Source organism: Echinops telfairi, unplaced genomic scaffold (genome assembly GCF_000313985.2).
Source record: "Echinops telfairi isolate 266 unplaced genomic scaffold, ASM31398v2 ScPeMD7_29;HRSCAF=101, whole genome shotgun sequence".
Classification (NCBI taxonomy): Eukaryota; Metazoa; Chordata; class Mammalia; order Afrosoricida; family Tenrecidae; genus Echinops; species Echinops telfairi.
This window is the reverse complement of record NW_022103926.1, coordinates 5,500,766-5,520,771: the sequence shown is the minus strand read 5'-3', so window position 1 is coordinate 5,520,771 and position 20,006 is coordinate 5,500,766. Positions and strand designations below refer to the sequence as shown.

General features: G+C 50.4%; 1 protein-coding gene and 1 pseudogene across 1 annotated transcript; both read left to right on the top strand.

Annotated features, from left to right (window-relative positions):
- Positions 1–945: 945 nt before the first annotated feature.
- Positions 946–11,390, top strand: GAL3ST1 (galactose-3-O-sulfotransferase 1). The gene is made up of 3 exons (XM_004716720.2): positions 946–1,022; positions 9,019–9,154; positions 9,947–11,390. Exons 2-3 carry the CDS (start codon positions 9,027–9,029, stop codon positions 11,085–11,087), a joined length of 1,269 nt encoding a protein of 422 aa, XP_004716777.1. The 5' UTR covers positions 946–1,022; positions 9,019–9,026; the 3' UTR covers positions 11,088–11,390.
- A 4,827-nt stretch (positions 11,391–16,217) lies between these two features.
- On the top strand, positions 16,218–17,587 carry LOC101663585 (annotated as a pseudogene).
- Positions 17,588–20,006: the final 2,419 nt, after the last annotated feature.

The following is a 20,006-nucleotide window of genomic DNA, read 5'->3' as shown; positions in this document are numbered from 1 at the left end:
AGCACAGCTGGGTGGAATCAGTTCTGAGGGGCACGTCCTGAAGAAGCCTCCACGCTTGCTCATGGCAGGGGCTCAGGATGGAGACCAGAGGGTGGGCCAGTCCAGCCCGGGAGCTGGCACGCTGCGGGCACCCGTCCAGGCGAGCATAAACGATGGACTGGGCGGACCAGCGGATGAGGGGGCGTGCCCTCTGGGCGGGGCCAGTCGGGGGCGGAGCTCCATGGGGGCAGGTGGCTGCTCTGCCCCCTGCTGCCCCCCACCCCCGAGGATTACAAGGGTGCGTGAGACAACAACCCCAAAGTCCCAAGCATTTTAGGTCCCATGATTGGTCTAAAATCATAAAACACCAGCATTGCTCTTACTCCCAAGTCATCCTCAGGTAACATGCAAGGTAAAAAGGCTGGTGGGGTGTTAATTAAGACAAGATGCCTCTCCATACCATGTCCCAGGTCTGATCCCAGCACTCACGTGGAGAACCTGGCCGTGGCAATAATGATCATGGTGAACTGGTTCTGACACCTAGGTCCCTGTGCCTATCTGCTCTTGGCTAGCCACGTGCCCTTGGCAGATAACTTCACCTCTTAGAACCATGGCCCTTCACCTGGGGAGAAGACTGGCAGTGTCACTCCCTGCGCCCTGCCCCTTCCGTCCCCTGTCCTCTCTCGGCCTTTGGGCATGCCCCGGCTTTCTGCAGGACTCTGCGGCTCCAATATCCTTGGCCCAAGGACACGGAGTTTTTGCTGTGCTCCTGGGTGAAGAACTGCTGAAAGGGGTGGGCCTTCCCATGGCCGTCCAGTGGGGGTGGGGGGGTGGCAGAGAGCCAGGGCAGCACCTGCAGGGGGCTGGAGCATGCCACCTGCTGTCGCCAGAGAAGGAACTCATAAATATTTAAACCTACTGGACCAGGAGGGAGCCAGGCTGCTGCTCCGTGTCATTGGAGCATTCCCGTCTCCTGGTGACACAGAGGCAGCCTGGGAACCAGACAGGGCCCCAGAGAGGAGAGCTCGGCCAGCCCAGCCCAGGTGAGTGTGTCTCCCTCTGCCCTCTAGCACAAGGACCACTATCACCAAAGCTGGACTGCCGGGGATGCCCACAGCCGGTTCCCCTTGTGCAGGATGAAGAGCCGGGAGCCCGGTTTGCAGCCAGCATCTGCATTTCTGTGGCTTCTATTGGCCAGGGGCAGGAGTGGACAGGGTGGGCTGAAAGGGGCCTGCCTTTCCTTTATGCCTGGGATTGTCACCACCAGGGGCCGAGAAGGAGGGCGTTCAGGACTCAGTCCTATCTGAGGTGCTGCTGAGCAGTGTGACCTTGAGCATACCCCTGCCCTCTCTGAGACCTTGGCCCAGCCGCACAGACTTTCAGTCTGGAACCGGAGTTTGGAAGCTCAGCTGCACTGGGTCTTCCTCCAATCCTCAGGGTCACCAGCTGCCTGCAGGCCCCCTTCACGGGCCCTAGGCACACACCTGGCTGGGGCCCTGGTGGGTCCCTGGGATGGAAATGATGACAATCCTAGTGATCGTGGCAGCCCTTGCTCAGTGAGTGCTTGCTCTGTGCCACCCCATACTGAGCACTTTCCTTGTGGGGTCAGAGGATCCTAACTGCCTTGCCTGGGGCACGGAGCAGTCAGACCTGGAGACTCGTGAACACGGTGCTCACACGCGGGCTCTCACACATGTGTGCCTCCCTGTATGGCTCTCAATCCATGTGGCTGTCAGATATGGTCACCCAGGGGCTCTTGAGCCTGTGGCTCTCGCGGAGGTGTTTTCTGTCTGGGTCATGTTCTCGCTCGCGCTGGCTGCTCTCACAGCACCGGATGGTGGGGTGGAGGGGGAAGGGGTCATGCATCCAGGTGCCAGGCTGGGAGGACTCAAGGATGCGTCCTACTCAGGCCTGCATGCCTCTGGGCACAAAGAGGGGCCCTGGTCCATTTTAATGACAATGATTAATCTGCGTCTATTGTCTCCTGGGCACGCAATATGCCATGCCCCTCTGCTCTCCACTCTTATCTCCCAAACTGGGCTCCTGACTGGCAGCCAGCCGCTCCAGGCCTCAGTTTCCCTGGACGCCTCTCTGCACCGCCTGTGCCAACGAATGCCCTTTGTACATACAAGGAGACCACGCCTCACAGGAGCTGAGGTGGGAGGGGAAAGGCTGCGGGGGCAGGGAGAGGGTCAGCCAGACTCCCCTCCTCCTAGCCACCAACCAGCCCACAAGGTCAGACCCTACTGTGTCCCCCGGGCAGAGCGCCAGGTCATGGGGCACACCCCAGCCCTGTCCCAGCCTTGCTGAGTGAGCCTGGGCAGGCCATGCCACCCGCCCATCTGTCAAATAGAGGTGGGTGGGGGTGAGTGGGGATGGGTGGGCCCTGCCTCGCAGCACAGGTGGGTGGAATCAGTTCTGAGGGGCACGTCCTGAAGAAGCCTCCATGCTTGCTCATGGCAGGGGCTCAGGATGGAGACCAGAGGGTGGGCCAGTCCAGCCCGGGTGCTGGCACGCCGCGGGTACCCGTCCAGGCGAGCATAAACGATGGACTGGGCGGACCAGCGGATGAGGGGGCGTGCCCTCTGGGCGGGGCCAGGCAGGGGGCGGAGCCTCCGTGGGGGCGGGGCAGCTGCTCTGCCCCCTGCTGCCCCGTCTGTCCTCCACGCACGCAAGGCCTCCGCCATCGCCTCGCAGCCTCCCAGGGCTCTGGAAGGCGCCCGGGTGAGTGGGACGGTGGGCACGGCGGGCTCGGGGCACGAGAAGGCATCTCACGCCACCCTCACCCATCCGTAGTGGGCGACGGAGGCCGCGGTGCCCTCCGTTGAGGCTGTGGCCTGCCCGGCCTCGGCCTCCCTTCCGGTGGGCCTCTCTCTCGTCTGAAGCACCACCACGCGGGCCAGGGGCCCCGCCCAGAAGACAAGGCCCATCCGGCCCAAGCTGGCACCTGCGGCTCGGACGGGGCAGCTAACACTCTGGGCGGGTGGCCGTGTGGTCCGCCTTGCCAGGCCGGCTTCTAGAACTCCCATTTTCGAGGCGAGGCGTGGGCTCCACGAGCGCCCAGGGGACTCCTGGCGAGTCCACAGGCCAGGCCTGAGGGTCCGCGCTGCAACTGGCAGGCCTACTTGGTCGTGAGAGAAAGCTTTATTAGTGACGATGTACAAGGGGGGACCCCCCCACTCACCAAAAAAAAAAATTTTAAGCTATATATTTAAATTTTAAAAAAGGAAAGAAAACCTTATCACTTTGCACTTATACATTGGTCAAATCTGCGATTCCATTCTTAGAAACATTTTTCAAACTTGATCTGATCTCCCTCTTGTTTCTCTTCACCTGTTCTACGCTGTCAAATCACTGTCCTTCCGTGTCCCTCTGCAACCCTAGAAACAAAAAGAAGTCGCACAGAGAGAGCTCAGGCGAGTAAGGTACGTGGGGCAAGAGAGGCTTGCTGTTTTTTGCCTAAAGCTGGCGCAGAGATGGCCGCGTGAGCAGATGCATTGTTGTAGTGGCAAAACCAGTCCCCCGTCTGCCATAAATCAGGCCTTTTTTGTTGCACACTGTTACACAATCTTTTCAGAACCTCTAAATAGAAAGCTTGATTAACAGTGTGACCTGGTGGAACGAACTCCAAGTGTGCTTTCCCCTCACATCAAAAATCAAATGAGCATTGTCGATCTTAGATTTCACCTGACTTTTTTTTTTTTTGACGAGGTGACAATGGCTTGATTAATGTTTGCGTTCAGGGTCATAAGAATAACACCATGTCTAATCACCCATCATGACTGTGGGAAAAACAGTCTGGGTTGCTTCGAGCTGTTCTGTCAAAGCACAGCATGTTTCCACTCAATGCTCTTTTTCCTGGTCAGTCAGAAGGTGAGGCACAAATCTCGCATTTGTGCCTTCTCACTCCCAAATCTTGTGTTAAAATTCGTTGAAACAAGCTCCAAGCTAGTCCAGATAACTTCCCCATCTCTTCAATGGTCCCATCATCAGTCTTTGAGCACAGGTGCATGAATTCCGTCGACATTTTCGTCCATTAGGGAAGTTTACAGACATCCAGAATGAGGTTTGTCATCAATCGGCATTTCAACTTTTTTGAAACAAGAAAATCACTCATACACTTGAGTTCTTCCCATAGCACTGTCCTTATAAGCTGTGTTCAACATCACAACAGTTTCTGCAGCATTTTTCCTGAACAGGAAACAAAATCTTACAGCCTCACACTGCTCTCTAAAATCAGCCATCACAAAAAATGAGGTTCAGGCTTTCCGAAAGGTTCAGCTGCTTTCCGAAAGGTTGGAGACAGAGGCGCAGAACAGAGATAGAATTTAGCCAGGAATGTGAAGTTGAGAAAGATTTTATTGAGGCAGGGAAAGAACTCCCGGGAGGGGAGGGAGGGCAAGGAAAGGAAGGGGGAGGGCATTTTGTGCCCCCAGGCGGGTTCTTCAACCCAACGAGTTAGGTCAGGGAAGCCGCACTTGGCAGCGAGACAATAGGACTTATATAGGGTATGAGCTTAAAGGCATATGAGCCGGTAAGGGGAAGGGACGTTCTTTGTGCTGAGGTTGCAAGTTTTGGGCCAGGTGACATCCTGTTAGTAAATCATGTTGTTCCTAGGAAACAATGCTAGGGAGAGGGGGGCTGTGTTCCGTCTGGGAAGGTAAGCTCTGTGAAACGAGGAAGGCAGGTGCTTTGAAATTCAGGTGCTTTAAAATTCAGACAGGTCATTTGTCTTCTCGAGAAGCTGGTACAAGGGGCTGCCTTGGTCCTGACCTGGCCCAAACACTTTCATGAAAAAATTCACTGTGACCAGAGAGAACCTTCCCAGGCAACACCACTGGGTGCACTAACTCTAAGAGAGTTGCTGATGCTCACCTAGTTGGGGTGGGGGGAGATACTACAAAAACTCAGCCAAGCAGAGCTTTTTCTGTCTTTGTGGGGGTACCCCCTCATATGATTACAGTGCATATTCGACCCTCTATAGTGTCTGCAAGGCTGTAGATCTTTATAGGAGCACATAGCCTCGTCGTTCTCCTGATTTTGAACCCCTGACCTTGAGGTCAACAGTCCAATACTTGTTTGTTTGTTTATGTTTTTGGTCTTTTAAAAATCATTTTATTGGGAGCTCTTCCAGATATCATAACATTCCATAGTTCAATCACATCAAGCAGTATTGTACAATTGCTACCACAATCAGTTTCAAAACATTTTCTTTTTTTCCTGAACTCCTTGATATCCCCTTTGTCCCCTCCCTCCCCCACCATGCCCCCTAGGAACCCTTCTTCTTCTTCTTTCTATATAGTATTTTTTTCTCCCAATCTTACACAATCCAGTATATCCATTCACATACAATTCTGTTGTTCAATCCCATTGAGTGGAGTTACACAATTACCAATGCTGTCAATTCCCCCGTCCCCACTTCCGTACCCTCATGGAACCATTACTCCTCTTACTGTTTCAGAAGGATTATCTATCTTGACTTTCATGTGTCGAACAATCTTATATATACAAATAAACATATGCAAATGTAACATACGTAATGAGGTACAACAAATAAAAACCATAATAGTAAGGGGAGAAAGTATTAAAGAACTAGAAGATAGTTATATGCAGACCACACCCTGAATTCATCATCCCTTCAGTGTGGTCCTTCTGAGAGGGACTGTCATCTTAAATAATATATTTGGCTGTCTTTTGTTGATTCAGAAAGTAATCCAAATCTCTTGCTCTCCAGTCAATTCTGACTTATCTCAACATCAGAACTGCCCTGTAGGTTGTTAAAGGCTGTGGTCTTTACTGAAGTAGACTGCCCATCTTTCTTCTACAGAGTGGCTGATGGGTTCGAAACACAAGCCTGTCAGCTCCTTAGAAAGTATTACGTTTACTTTTTGAAATGCAAACACTCCAGAAATGAATATAGAAAACGTTTTCTCCAATATGCCCATCTCCCTCTGCATAACAGGAAACCACTATGAAAAGTTAGAATAATCAATCCAGCTGTCGTGGAGTCAATGCCCATTACTGGCAGCCATGGGCTCCCTTGGATTTTCAATGGTTGCTTTCTCCAAAGTAGATCACCAGGCCTTTCTTCCGAAGAGCCTCTGGCTAGACTGGACTTGCCAACATTTCTGATAGCAACCATGCACTTTTAACCCAGGGACTCTAAAACCTAAGATATCGATCCCATTTTTCTTCCTGGCCTCACGCATATTATTTATATACATACATGTGGATTTGGAGGGCACTATTGTTCTGTGAATTCATCAAGGTGTGCCACGGGCTAGGCATCAGCTGCTAACGGAAAGATCACAGGTTTAAACCTGCCAGTGGACCTGGAGGAGACAGACCTAGCTGTCTACCCTCATAAAGGTGAGACGTCTCAGAAACCCCGAGGAGCAGCTCCGGGCTGTCTGACAGGGACAGTTGACTGAAGTTGAGCTGACAGTTGAGCTGGAGTTGACTGAAAGGTGGTGGGTTGGGTTGTTTTATTTTTTCTGTGGGTGTTTCTGAGGCAGCTCCCTTACCTCAGCCTTGGTTTTTGTTGTGTTGTTGCTGACTTTCTTGAAAGATCTGGGTTTTGTTTCTCTTCTTTTTTCCACTGTGGTCATAATATGCAGAAGACAATGTTGGAAACGACTCATTCGTATATGTATGATTCAGTGACGTCATTATAGTCTTCATGTTGTGCCAACTTTGCCGGTCCTCTTTTCCACCTTCCTTTACCACCGTCGACATCAACCCACTACCCTCCTATTTCCCATTTCCCTCTCCCGTCCACCTCGGTCACCGCCAAGATGAGCCTGATACCCTTTTGATGGACACTGAGGTTGTTTGTAATTCTTTTCTATTTCTGACCAAGCAGCGGTGAAACATCCTTCCATCTAAAATCTTTGTTTTTAAGTGAAAACGTTTGCATTTAGAATTAATGAGCCGGGCTCTTTTAGGGGAGCACAAAGCCTCATCTTTCTCCTGTGGAGCAGCTAGTGGTTTCAAACTGCCAAGCTTGTGGCTGTCAGCCCAACCCATAACCCACTAAGCCGCCAAGGCTCCTGTGGGTTACACATTTCTTTGCTCACTGTGAGGGCGGCAGTTCCAACCACTAGCTGCTGCAAAGAAGGAAGATGAGGCTTTCTGCTCCCAAGAGGATGAGTAGCTTTGGAAATGCACAGGGGCCGTTCTGCAGGGTCACTCTGAGTCAGAATCAATTGGATGACAGTGAGATTGGGGTTTTTGTTTGTGTCTTTGTTTGAGTTGGACTCCGTTTCAATGATCCCAATTTTGTTGGCAACATCCAAAGCAGTTCTGCCTGCTGGGGAATGCTGGAACGACCCAGGGGTGCTGTACAAGCAGATACCTAGACTGTGTCCTGGATTATGGGCTATAGTACCAAAGGTCTTAATTGCCAGGGGCTTAAGGAACTTTTTCTAAAAAACGGGGTGGTAGGCCAAATCTGCTTGGGAAGATATGATGTGATCTATGATAAGGCATCATAGGCAAGAGCCAGTTGAGCACATGCCTTCTCTCCCTCAGGGATCTTCTCTGGAGAAGGAATTTTTCCAGAGGAAGTATGTGGAGTCCTCCCTAAGCAAGTTGCTTCACTTCTGCGCCCCAGGGTCAGTGAGGCCGTGCTGATGTGCTTGTTCATGGGGCAGTAAGTGTCACCTCTCATGTGTGGCCTCAGGCCTCAAGCACAGTGCAGCATGCACCAGGACAGAAGTGGAAAGTTCTAGGCCCTGGTCTTACAGCACAGGGGAGCCCGAGGGCCCTCTGAGCCCAGCTCTCACGGACCCCACCCTTCCTCCTGAACTGCCTTCTCAGAGTTTGGGTAAGGTGACCAGACGTCCCGCTTTTGGCGGGACAGTCCCTTTTTTTGCGTTTTAAAAAAGTCCCGATTTTTGGGAAGAATGCACGACAAGCTAGGGAACGGTCTATTTGGTCCATATAGAACAAATTTTTAATCAAGAACACCCCCTCCCCCCCAGTCAATGGTATCCCACTTTAAATCTGGTCACCTTAATGTTTGGGGGAAGCTGGAAGGTCCTCTGAGCCCCCTCTCTCCGGGACCCATCCCTTAGCCTGAACTGCACCCTCAAAAAGCATGTGTTGGTCTCCTGCTGATAGGGCCACCATCTTTAGGCACCCTTTCTAAAAGGACATCCAGTTAAGTGTGAATTTCAGATAAACGATGACTTTTTGTACATATATATATATATATTCTAAACAATATTTAGAACTTAATTGGTTTCCTGCCTCCTTTTCAGGAAGAAAAAATAGTATGCATCGTTCCCCAGCAATTAAAAACTTTGTACTATATCCCAGAATCTGGGATAAAATGTAGGTATCTGCTTTTGCAGCATAACTCCCCCCCCCCCCCACGATTGTTCTAGCGCCACCCCATGGGCAGTATCACACACATTGGCAAACACCGATTGAGAACATACTTATACTTTAAAAATATATAATTTATTTGAAATTCAAACTTACTTGGGCCACCTTTTCTGCTAAGAATGGACGAGGAGGTGGGCATGTGGTCAGCAACCAAGCCCTCACTGCCCATTTCTGAGCCTCAGTCTCCCCACCTGCCTTACAGGGGCCAATGAGGAGAGATGAGGGCCTTGGTGCCCATGGGCATAGAGACGGGTGGGGTAGGTGGGCCTTCTGAAAGTTGAGGGCTCACCCTGGGCAGCTTCTAGCCCCCTCCCTGTGGGCACTGGAGGCCCCAGGCCTGAGGAGGATGAATGCTGGGGGAGGGTCTTCTTTACCTTTTCCCTTAAAAACCATCTCATTAGAAAGCTCCAAAGAAAAGTGGAACCAGGTAGGAAACCCTTCTCCCTGCCCCACTGCCTGCCCGGGTTTACCTACCATCTCTCTGTATGCCGGTCTCTCTCCACGGTGTGTCTCTCTGGGGCTCTGTCTACAACCCTGTCGCCGTCTTTCTCCGTGTTTCTGGCTCTGGGCCCGGCTGCGGGTGCTCCAGGTGAAGACAGGTCCCTGCATCTGGGCCGTGGGCTCTGATGCTCCCCTGTACCCTGCCCCCAGGTGCTGCAATGCCACTACCGAAGAAGCGCTGGGAGTCCATGGCCAAAGGGCTGGTGCTGGGCGCTCTCTTCACCAGCTTCCTGCTGCTGCTCTACTCCTATGCCGTGCCCCCGCTGCAGGCTGGCCTGGCTTCCACGTGAGTGCGCCTGCTGGGTGGCCCCTGGGGGGCTGTGGGGTAGAGGGAGGGGCTGCTTGGCCGCAGGCTAGGCTGTTGTTCCACTGTGAGCAAAACTCCCTGTGGAACTCAAGGCCTCACCGTTCCCTTCTCCTGTTCTCAGCGCCCTCCTCTGTGAAGTGGGGGTAATAACAGAGCCCGCCTCATGGAGAATGAGACTCCAACAGACTGAGGACCCAGGCTGGGGATCAGGGCTTCAGCCAGGGGGGTTGAGTGGGCAGTGACTCTCCAAGGTCCTGCAGTTGACACAGGGCCTGGATTCCTACTGGGGCCTGTTGGACTTTGAGGCAAGGTTCCTAACTATCAGGCTGCCCTACCTCTCACCTAGCAGGCCTGCCCACAGCCGAAGCCTTTACATTGTGGCTTTAAGTTGAAGGCAAAGAAATTGCTGATCACTGACGTTTGGGATGGGGAGACATTACAATTGCATGTGGTCCAACTTGACAGTTGTTCATAGCAAGTGTAGGTCGAGCTGACGTAACCCGAGGGTCTGCTGTACCCCATCTTGCTTCGATCTCATGCCAACTCCACCCCATTTCACAGATGAGGAAACTGAGGCCAGAGAAGCCAAAGCCTAGATCCGGGCCCCACAACGGGGGGTGCAGGTCTGCCCGGCTACCCCGTTCTGCACATAATAGGATGTGGGCTGGTGGGGCAGGTTGGCTGGGGGTGGGGAGGACCCCCCCCCCCCAGTCCCGCAGCCCCCTGAGGCTCCCATTCTTCTCTGTCACACCCCCGTCCCCCCACCCCCAGAACCCCAGAGGCCGCAGCACCCTGCTCCCCGGCCGGGGACGAGCCGGAGGCAGCGACTGCCACCAACGGCTCTGCGGGCGGGTGCCAGCCACGGCGGAACATCGTGTTCATGAAGACCCACAAGACGGCCAGCAGCACGCTGCTCAACATCCTGTTCCGCTTCGGCCAGAAGCACGGGCTCAAGTTCGCCTTCCCCAGCGGGCGCAACGACTTCGACTACCCGGCCTTCTTCGCCCGCAGCCTGGTGCAGGACTACCGGCCGGGCGCCTGCTTCAACATCATCTGCAACCACATGCGCTTCCACTACGACGAAGTGCGCAGCCTGGTGCCGCCCAACGCCACCTTCATCACGGTGCTGCGCGACCCGGCGCGCCTGTTCGAGTCCTCCTTCCACTACTTCGGGCCTGTGGTGCCGCTCACCTGGAAGCTCCCGGGCCGGGACAAGCTGGCCGAGTTCCTGCAGGACCCGGGCCGCTACTACGACCCCCGCGGCTACAACGCGCACTACCTCCGCAACCTGCTCTTCTTCGACCTGGGCTACGACAGCAGCCTGGACCCCGGCAGCCCGCGCGTGCGCGAGCACATCCTGGAGGTGGAGCGGCGCTTCCAGCTGGTGCTGCTGCAGGAGTACTTCGACGAGTCGCTGGTGCTGCTCAAGGACCTGCTCTGCTGGGAGCTGGAGGACGTGCTCTACTTCAAGCTCAACGCGCGCCGCGCCGCCGCCGGGCCGCGCCTCACCGGCGACCTCTACCGGCGGGCCACCGCCTGGAACCGGCTGGACGCGCGCCTCTACCGCCACTTCAACGCCTCCTTCTGGCGCAAGGTGGAGGCCTTCGGGCGCGAGCGCATGGCCCGCGAGGTGGCCGCCCTGCGGCGGGCCAACGAGCGCATGCGGCGCATCTGCATCGACGGCGGCCAGGCGGTGGACGCCGCCGCCATCCAGGACTCGGCCCTGCAGCCCTGGCAGCCGCTGGGCGCCAAGCCCATCCTGGGCTACAACCTCAAGAAGAGCATCGGGCGGCGGCACGCGCAGCTCTGCCGCCGCATGCTGACGCCCGAGATCCAGTACCTGATGGACCTCGGCGTCAACCTGTGGGTCACCAAGCTCTGGAAGTTCATCAGGGATTTCCTGCGGTGGTGACCGCACCCCGCCGCGCCGGCCCCCAGGGCCCCTGCTGCTCACTGGCAGGGGAGGGGCTGGAACCAGTACCCACTGTCGCTGGCTGCCCTGCGTTCCTCCTTCTGCCCCCTCCGCCCCCCACCGCACACACACACCCGGGTGAGGTGGGGTTGCTGGGGAGACACGGGCCTAACCCAGATCAGTATTTGACTAATTACACCTTTTTTATTAAACCCTCCCTAAAAGCGAATGTTCTATTTCCTGGCTCCCCAGGAAAGGGGGAGACCCCAGAAGTAAAAGAATTCGATGTTGTGTTTTTGTTAATCGGCCTCAGTGGTGACTGGTGGGGCCCTGGGTGGGGGACCCCAAGAGTGCCTATCAGGGACTGTGTTTGCAAGACACAGGCAAGAGGTCTGTTACACGCAGAAGCCCAGGGACTCCTCAGGCTACAAGGACCTGGAAAATTGTGTGTGTGTGTGTGTGTGTGTGTGTCGCTCATCCTAAGGATCATAGCAACAGCTCATGCTGACTGAGAGCTGGTTAGGTACCCAGCATCATCTCATAAATCCCTACCCACATTCAGGGTGGTGGGAGCTGTTGCTATCTCATGTGAGTAGGGAAGGCCTCAGAGAGGGAAACTCACTTGACCAAGACCATCCAGCAGGTGCTAGGGTAGAGCAGGGGTGGTGGCTGGTCTGGTCAGGTCACATGATCCACATGGAGGGAGAGGACGGTGGGGAGCACACATGCTTCAGCCAGCCCCTCCAGGCTAAGGGGTTCTCACATGATCTCCTTTATCTCACAATAACCCTGCCAGGCAGGAACAATTACCTTTACACTCTATAGATGCGAGAACTGAGGCAGGGAAGATTGCCAAAGGGCAAGTCAGACTCGGGAACCAAACCATCTCCCAGGACTCCCAGCTCTCACCTGTCCCTACTTGGCTCCCCTCTTGGGTCTGAGCCAGCTTGATGCCTGTCCCACTGTTCCTGCACTCCCAACTCCCTACCCTGTCTGCCTCCCACACCTGCTTATGCTCCAATCTCTCCCAGACCCTGGGGCTCCCCACTTCATCCTGGGAGCCAGTTAATACATCGAAGGAGTGTTTCATTTTCACCCAACGTCTCTTCTGCCCCAGCCTGAGCCAGCCCCAAGCATACAGTCATCAACCAGGCACCCTGCCGTCCTGAGCTCATATTCGGAGGGGGGCCTTCCCGGTTCTACTTGACCTCCCCAGCATCCCAGGGGAACAGGAGTCTTGCCTGGGGCACAGGATCAGAAAGTGGCGTCCAGAACTGAAATGCCAATATGGCAAGCCACCTGACTCTTCACTGGACTGGTTTGAGCTCAGCTGTGTCAAGGGATGTGTCGTGTTTGTTGGCACCCGGTGTCAGGTGCTGCAGAGCCAGCTCCTCCTTGCAGCCATCCCACATGTGGCAGAAGTAAACACTACTCGGTCCTGGACCATCCTCTAAATTGTTGCTAGGCTTGAACCCATTACCGTACCGACTGGATCCATCAGTCTTTAGTTAAAGGTCTTTGTCTTTTTGTTGACCCTCTACCAAGGAAGACGTTCTTCTCCAGGGTGGTTCCCTCCTACTCCCATGACCAAAGTAGATGCCATCCTCACTTCTAAGGACCATTCTGGCTGTACTTCTTCCAAGACTGATTTGTTTGTTTTCTTTTAGCAGTCCATGATGCACCTCATACCCCCACTGAGTACCTACCCCATCCCTGTTTTATGGACCAGAGCTCAGAGCCCATATGTCCGATACCAATCTATAAATTCCTCTTTAGACTCATGCAACACATGCAATGACACCAAATGCAGAAGATCGTGGGCCAGTGGGTGGAAAGTTCTGTGGATCCAGTGGCCGTGGAAGGCTCTCAGTGCTGGCGTGGGTCTCCACATGGCTCCTCCAGCTCCAGGGCTCTGGCTCCATCAGTGTGTCTCCATGTGGCTGGTCAACAGGAATGTGTAGCAAAGAGTCCATGTGTATCTGGCCTCCAGTATTTATCTCCGTGGCACCTCCAAATGAGGTTATCAAGCTGCAGCCTGATTGACAAGCTAGACCCCCCCCACCCCTCTGCAAGTTGACACCAGATTATGTAACTACCACACGGGAATAAGCACATGGTCCAGGGAAGGTGACCAACTGCCCGAGTTTTCAAGAACTGTGCCTGTTTCCCAGAACTGTCCCAGTTTTAACATTGAAAACTCCACATCTGGGAAACTCCTTTGTCCCACTGGACTGACCCCCTGAGCCCCTGGAGTGACTGTCTGTACCTTCATAATTTTCCTTATAGCAAGAAATGAGCAAACTCACCTAGCCTTTGCCTGCTTGATGTGAAGAGAGAGAAGTCCCACCACTATTGAGTCAGTATTGACTCAACTGAGTCAACACTGACTCCCCACTGGGAGAACTAACTGCTCCATTGGATGTCCAAAGCTGTGACCTTTGGGAAGCAAGGTTCCAGGCCTTTCTTCCGGGCACTTCTAGTTTGTGTTTGAACTGCTAACCTTTTAGTTAGAAGCCAAGCACTTAACTGTTTGTGCCACCTGGTGAACCTCTGAGAAGAAGTAAGCAACAAAAAATAAAATCGAAAACAGCCAAGAATTCACAGGAGAGGGTAGTACTGACCATAATGTTGTGAGATTTATTTATTAGCCCACAATTTATTTATTTTCAAATTATTACTATTTTTTATAAATCATTTTATTGGGAACTCCTACAGATATTATAACTGTCCATGATTCAATTATATCAAGCATACTTGTACAATTGCTACCACCATCAGTTTCAAAACATTTTCTTTCTTCTTGAACTCATTGATATTGGTTCCCCTTTATTCCCTCCTTCCCCCACTTTACCCCCCCCAGGAACCCTTATTACTATATTATTTGTTTTTCTGTATCTTACACCATCCAATGTGCCCATTCACCTGCAATTCTGTTATTCATTCCCCTCAAGTGGGGTTATGCAGTCATTATTGCTGTCAGCTCCCTCTTCCCTCCTAGCCCATAATTTATCAATCCAAAGATAGCTATAACAGAATATGAGAACATATTAAATTGGAGTAATCCATAAGTCAATAACGATCCACTGGCAGTGATTTATAAGTACCTAAAAACACTCATGTAATATTAATGACAACAACAACAACAATAATGTGTTATTCTATTGCCACTTACTTTATTAGTCAGGATTTTTCTGCCAAAGAATAAAACTCAGACAGAAAATGCTAAATTAACGAGAGGCTTATTGAGAGCAAAACAACTTAAGTTGGAGAAATGGTGAATACTACAGGGCAAGACAGACCCTTCTGCTGAGGCAACGAGCAGCAAAGGTGTATAAAGGCAAATCCCACAGTCAGCTTGAGGTACAGCTCAAGCCAGCTTTGGCTGAGTTAGTCTGCAGGTGGCTGGAGTATAGCTAGACTCATCTTCATTGGTTGACACTTGGATTGGTTAGAACGAGGTAGTGGGAAATTACGAAATTTTATGAAGAGATCAGAAAGCTTCCCCACCCTACCCCCTTGTGAGAAGGCATATTAGTCTGGGCACTTTAGAGAAACAAATCCACAGAAACTCATGTATAAGAAAGAGTTTTATATAAAGGGTAAGTGCACATCAAGAAAACATCCCAACCCAGTGCTGCCCAAGCCCACACGTCCAACATTAACCCATTAACCCATATGTCCAATACCAAGTCACAAAGTCCTCCTCCATCTCATAAAACATGCAACGATGCCGACTGCAGGAGGAAAGCCGAGTCAGTGAATGTGTAAGCATCTCAGCACTGGCAGGCGTCTCCACGTGGGTGCTCCAGCACCCAGGGCTGCATCAGGGTAGGTCCATGTGGCTTCTCCTCAGGGATGTCTTGCAGGAAGTGAGCCTTGCCAGCTGAAGCAGGGAACTGACTAAGGCAGCTGCACCCTAGTCTGAGCATCAGAAAGCAAGAGAATCGAGAACTAGAAAGAAGAGGCTCACGGGGCCATTTATCCCGCCGCCCTTCAATTAACCCCACATGTGTTTATCGGCCAGGTTGGCACAATAAACTAACTACCTCAGAAGGAAATCAGAGGCTATCTGAGAATCACCCAACTACAAACTCTTCATCAGGTTCCTGAAACACACATGCAAGAAATCTACCAGTATACCTTGTGGCTACCACTCGCCTGTCAGTTTGCCATACTGTGATAACTTGCATGTTGTGATACTGGAAACTATGCCACTGGCATTTCCAATATCTGATTGGTCACCCAATCAGATTAGGTTTCTGCTTCATTTGCAGATGAAGACAGACTAGGATGAAGGACGAGGGAGTCGACTTCAGAGGGATTAGTCACTGAAGGCTCTCTGAATAGCAGTGGACCACTGCCTGATACAGTGCCAGAAGACGAGCCCTCAGGCTAGAAGGCACTCGGAATATGACTCAGGGAGCGCTTCCACCTCTAAGGAGAGTCAGCCTGAATGGTGTGGGTGGAGCAGCTTTCAGGGTCTCCTTCTGCTGATGGGGCATGACTCAAATGAGCTACAAACATCCATCAATAATTAGGTTGGATGAACACGAAAAAAACAATCCGTGTAATTCATCATATAAATACAGCAAAAGGACCATATGATGATATCAATTGATGCAGAAAAGGTATTTGACAAAATCCAACACTAATGTTTACAACGCACAATGAAATCAGAGTCGAAGGGCAATTACTCAGACTAATGAAGGCCACACACACAAAACCAACAGCAAGCATTTCATTCAATGGGGAGAAACGGAAAGCATTCTGCTCTTATTTAATAGAGTCCTGGTGGTCTCAGCCAGAGCTGCTAGACAACAAAAAGAAATCAAGGGCATCCACATTGACAAAGGAGAAGTAAAACCCTCTCAGTTTGCAGATGGTAGAATTTTATGTGTAGAAAACACCAATGTTGGCAGGCTGCAACTAGTTGATTTCCTGGCAGGCTGCAGGGTCAGCATGTGAAAATCAATAGGCTCCAATATACTAAGGAAAAGAACTCTGAAATGGAAATTGATAAAACCATACTATTTACAATAACCACCCAAAAGACTTGGAAAAGGAAGCTACAAAACACTACTACAGGAAATCAAGAGACTTATTCTATAAATGGAAGACTATCCCTTGTTCATGGGTAGGAAGACTTAATTTTGTAAAAATGTTGGCTGTAGTGAAACACTCAAGAGAAGGTCCTCTCTAGTTTCTCGACAGAGGAAGAAGACAAAACAAGTTTGTTTGTTTTTTAATGATGGCAAAGGTATCCAAATTCTTCAAGCAGGCCTGGTTTACTGACAATAAAGAGCAGGAACACGTTAAAACTGAAAGTACCCAAAGGCAGCTCTGTGTCAGCAGAAAGCCCTCATCCTACCTTCAGCCCAGGCTCGGGTGTTGCTGCCTAGCACAGGCATTACCAGTTAAAGGCATGCATGAAGCAACCACCCGTGGACATTTGAACTAAGAACTGATGCACAACAATGCCAGCACCGCCAAGCGCCATACCCCCAGGAGGAAGGAAAGCCCCTGGATCAGCGGTTCTCAACCTGTGGGTCTCGACCCCTTTGGGGGTCGAACGATCCTTTCACAGGGGTCACGTAAGACCATCAGAAAACACATAATATAATTACACTATATTATATTAAATATTGTTTTGTGATTAATCACTATGCTTTAATTATGTTTCATTATGTTCAATTTGTAACAATGAAAATACATCCTGCCTATCAGATATTTACACAAAGATTCATAACAGTAGCAAAATGACAGTTATGTAGTAGCAACGAAAATAATTTTATGGTTGGGGCGTCACCACATGAACTGTATTAAATAAAGGGTCACGGCATTAGGAAGGTTGAGAACCACCAATCTGGACAAAGCTCTGAAGAAAGCCTTATCAGGCCACTTTGCAGAAGTTGCCTTGGCTCTAATAAACTCTCTCACCCGGTTTGATGCTGATAAATTCTGAGCTGCCTTGGTACTGATGAGAACCCTCCTGTTGAAATGTCGACATCAAGAACTAACAGGGAAATCATAGAAATCAGCAGAGTCAGCAGAGGTGACCTGAAGAGAGATCTGGCCAAAAGACCTCACCTCAGACACATCTGGTGACTCAGAAGGCTTTGCTTTCTCCGGTCCAGGGTGACCGATGTGAATATCTTGGTGTGAGTAACTTGGTGGTCTGAACAACCTGGCTGTCACGGATACCAGGGCCTTATAGGAAGTAGGAGGAAAAAGAAAGGGGCCAGATCTGAATGACGTCAATACCACTCTAACCACAAGAAGCCGTCACCATCTGTACGGCGTGTTTCAGAACTACACCACACACAGTCAGCGTGACGTCAGCAGGCATTGATCGGGATTATGGTTTCTTGTTCTGAGGTTGACATGAGTGAATCAGAGCATTCTATCAGCGGATGTATGGGGTCTCTCTTCCCCAAGCCATCCTGGATGAAACCAAGGGAGACTATGACCAAATCCTGGTGGCTCTTTGTGGAGGAAATTAGACGTCCTTTTGATGTTCTCAAGAATTATAACCAGAAGATGTTTTCATACAACTTAAAAAAAAGTTATTTTATTGGGGGCTCGTACAACACTTCTCACAATCCATCCATCCATCCATTGTGTCAAGCATATTTGTAATACAAGTTTTTATTGTACATCATAAACTTAGAAAAGTTTCTTCAGCAGGAATACAGTCCAGCTTTGTGGGATTATAAAGAGACTTCCCCAGCTTTGTCTCCCCCCAGAAACATGCCAAACATTAGAGGCTATTTGCCAGCACATGGTGGGAGGTCAGGTGCTTAGAGACATCCTCCCTGAAGGCAGTCAGTTGCCAGACTACTGTCTGGTCCCACCACAAGAAGGGCCCACTCTGTTAAGGACAATGGACTACTCCCTACAGGCTTGTGACTATTAGCCTAGTCCCTGCAGGTGGGGTTTACACCCTACTGATAATGGTTTCTATGGAGATCCAGAGAACAGGTCAAACCTGCTCAGTGACATCCAAATCTAGGATCCGCCCTTCTTGTCACATGTATATCCCCAATCCCTCCTCTACCTATTGTGTGTCTATCCCTAGATTGTCCCCCACTCATTGCTGTATAACCTCTAGTGCAACCCCTTCCTGTGACGTCTGTCTTCCCCTGTAATTAGTGGGCTTATACACCCCTAAAAGGCATATAGGCCCTGGGTTAGCAATAAAAAGCTCTCTCGGACTCCCCTCTTGGCCTCTTATCGGTTCCCCCCTCCTCTCCTGTCCTCACTCCCCTGTTCCCTTTCCCCTTGTCCTCCTTCCCCTCCCCCTCTCTCCACATGGACCACCAAGCGGGGCTGAGGTGAGCATGCTACTATGAAATGTGTCTGACTTCATTAAATGATCTCTCTTTTATTTCTCATGCTCTCTAGGACTTTACTATAATCTTTATATATATTAACCGTACAATTGCGCCTATCGAACCTGCAATTAGTTGTGGGGGGCTGGTCTTTCCCCCACACAGCTTCCTGTCTTCTCAAAATATACATGCTTATAAAGCATTTATATCACACTTCCATATAATACAGCTAAGATTTAAAAAAATACCTTCCCCAAACCATAAAACCCCATAAACAAACTGGCTTAGCAAAATTACCTGAGAGAGATGTTTATAGCTGAAAAGAAAATGAATTTAAAAGCAAAAAGAAAGTCAATACTACCCAAATTAGTCTATAAATATAATGTAATTTTGATTCAGATGTCAGCATCATTCTTCAAAAAAAATGGAAAAATGAATTACCAACTTTATACGGAAAGGAAAGAAACCCAGGATAAACAAAGCACTGTTTTTAAAAAAGAACAATGTAGAAGGTCTCTCACTTTCTGATCTCAAAGCTTATTACACAGCCATGAAAGTATTGGTACACTGAACAACACATAGACCCATGTAACAGCATACGAGAACCCAGAAATAAAACTATGCCTCTACAGACAATTGATAGTCAATAAAGGAACAAGACATATTAAATGGGGGAAAGATAATCTCTTTCAAAAAATGGTGCTGGCAAAATTGGGTCTCCATTTGCAGAAAAATGAAAGAGGACTCAGACCTCACACCATAAAACCCCAGAAAACCTTCAAGGTGGATCACAGACCTAAATGTAAACCCTAGAACTGTAGAGATGAAATGACAGAGTGGCAGCAACTTAAGGCCTTAGGGTGTTGGCACAAGGCATAAATACACTAGCAGACATCATGAAAAGTGTCCACTTAACAGAAGTCAAAATAGAGGAGTGGGACTTTCTAAAAAGAACACTGTGTGCAGCAAAAGACTTTATCAAAAGAGTAAAAAGAGAACCCACAGACTGGGATTTTGTTTTCAATGATAGGATAAAGGGCTAATCTAGAAAACCTATAGAAAACTGCAACAAGGAAATCACGAATAACCGAATTAAAAAAGGGGGAAGTCATGAATAGACAATTCACCGAAGACACCATCCAGACAGTCAACAAACGCGAGGACGTGCTCGTGACCACTAGCCATTAACACTCGCTGTGATTGAATCAATGCTGACTCGTAGCGACCCTGTAGGACAGAGTAGAACTACCCCTGTGGGTTTCCAAAACTGTAATTCTTTCTGGGAGTAGAAAGCCCTGTTTTCTCCCAAGGAGCAGTTGGTGGTTTCGAACTACTGACTTTACAGTTAGCAGCCCAGCAAATAACCCCTACACCATTAGGGATCCTCACTAGCCATGCTGAGATAGTTTATTGTGCCAGCCTGGCTGATAAACACAAGTGGGATTAACTGAAGGGCAGAGAGATAAATGGCTTGGTGAGTCTCGCCTTTCTTGTCTCTCGCTCTGTGATCATCGGACCAGTGTGCAGCTGCCTTGCTTGTCCTGTGCCTCAATTTAAAGGCTACAGTACCTGTGGGACACCTAGCCTATGG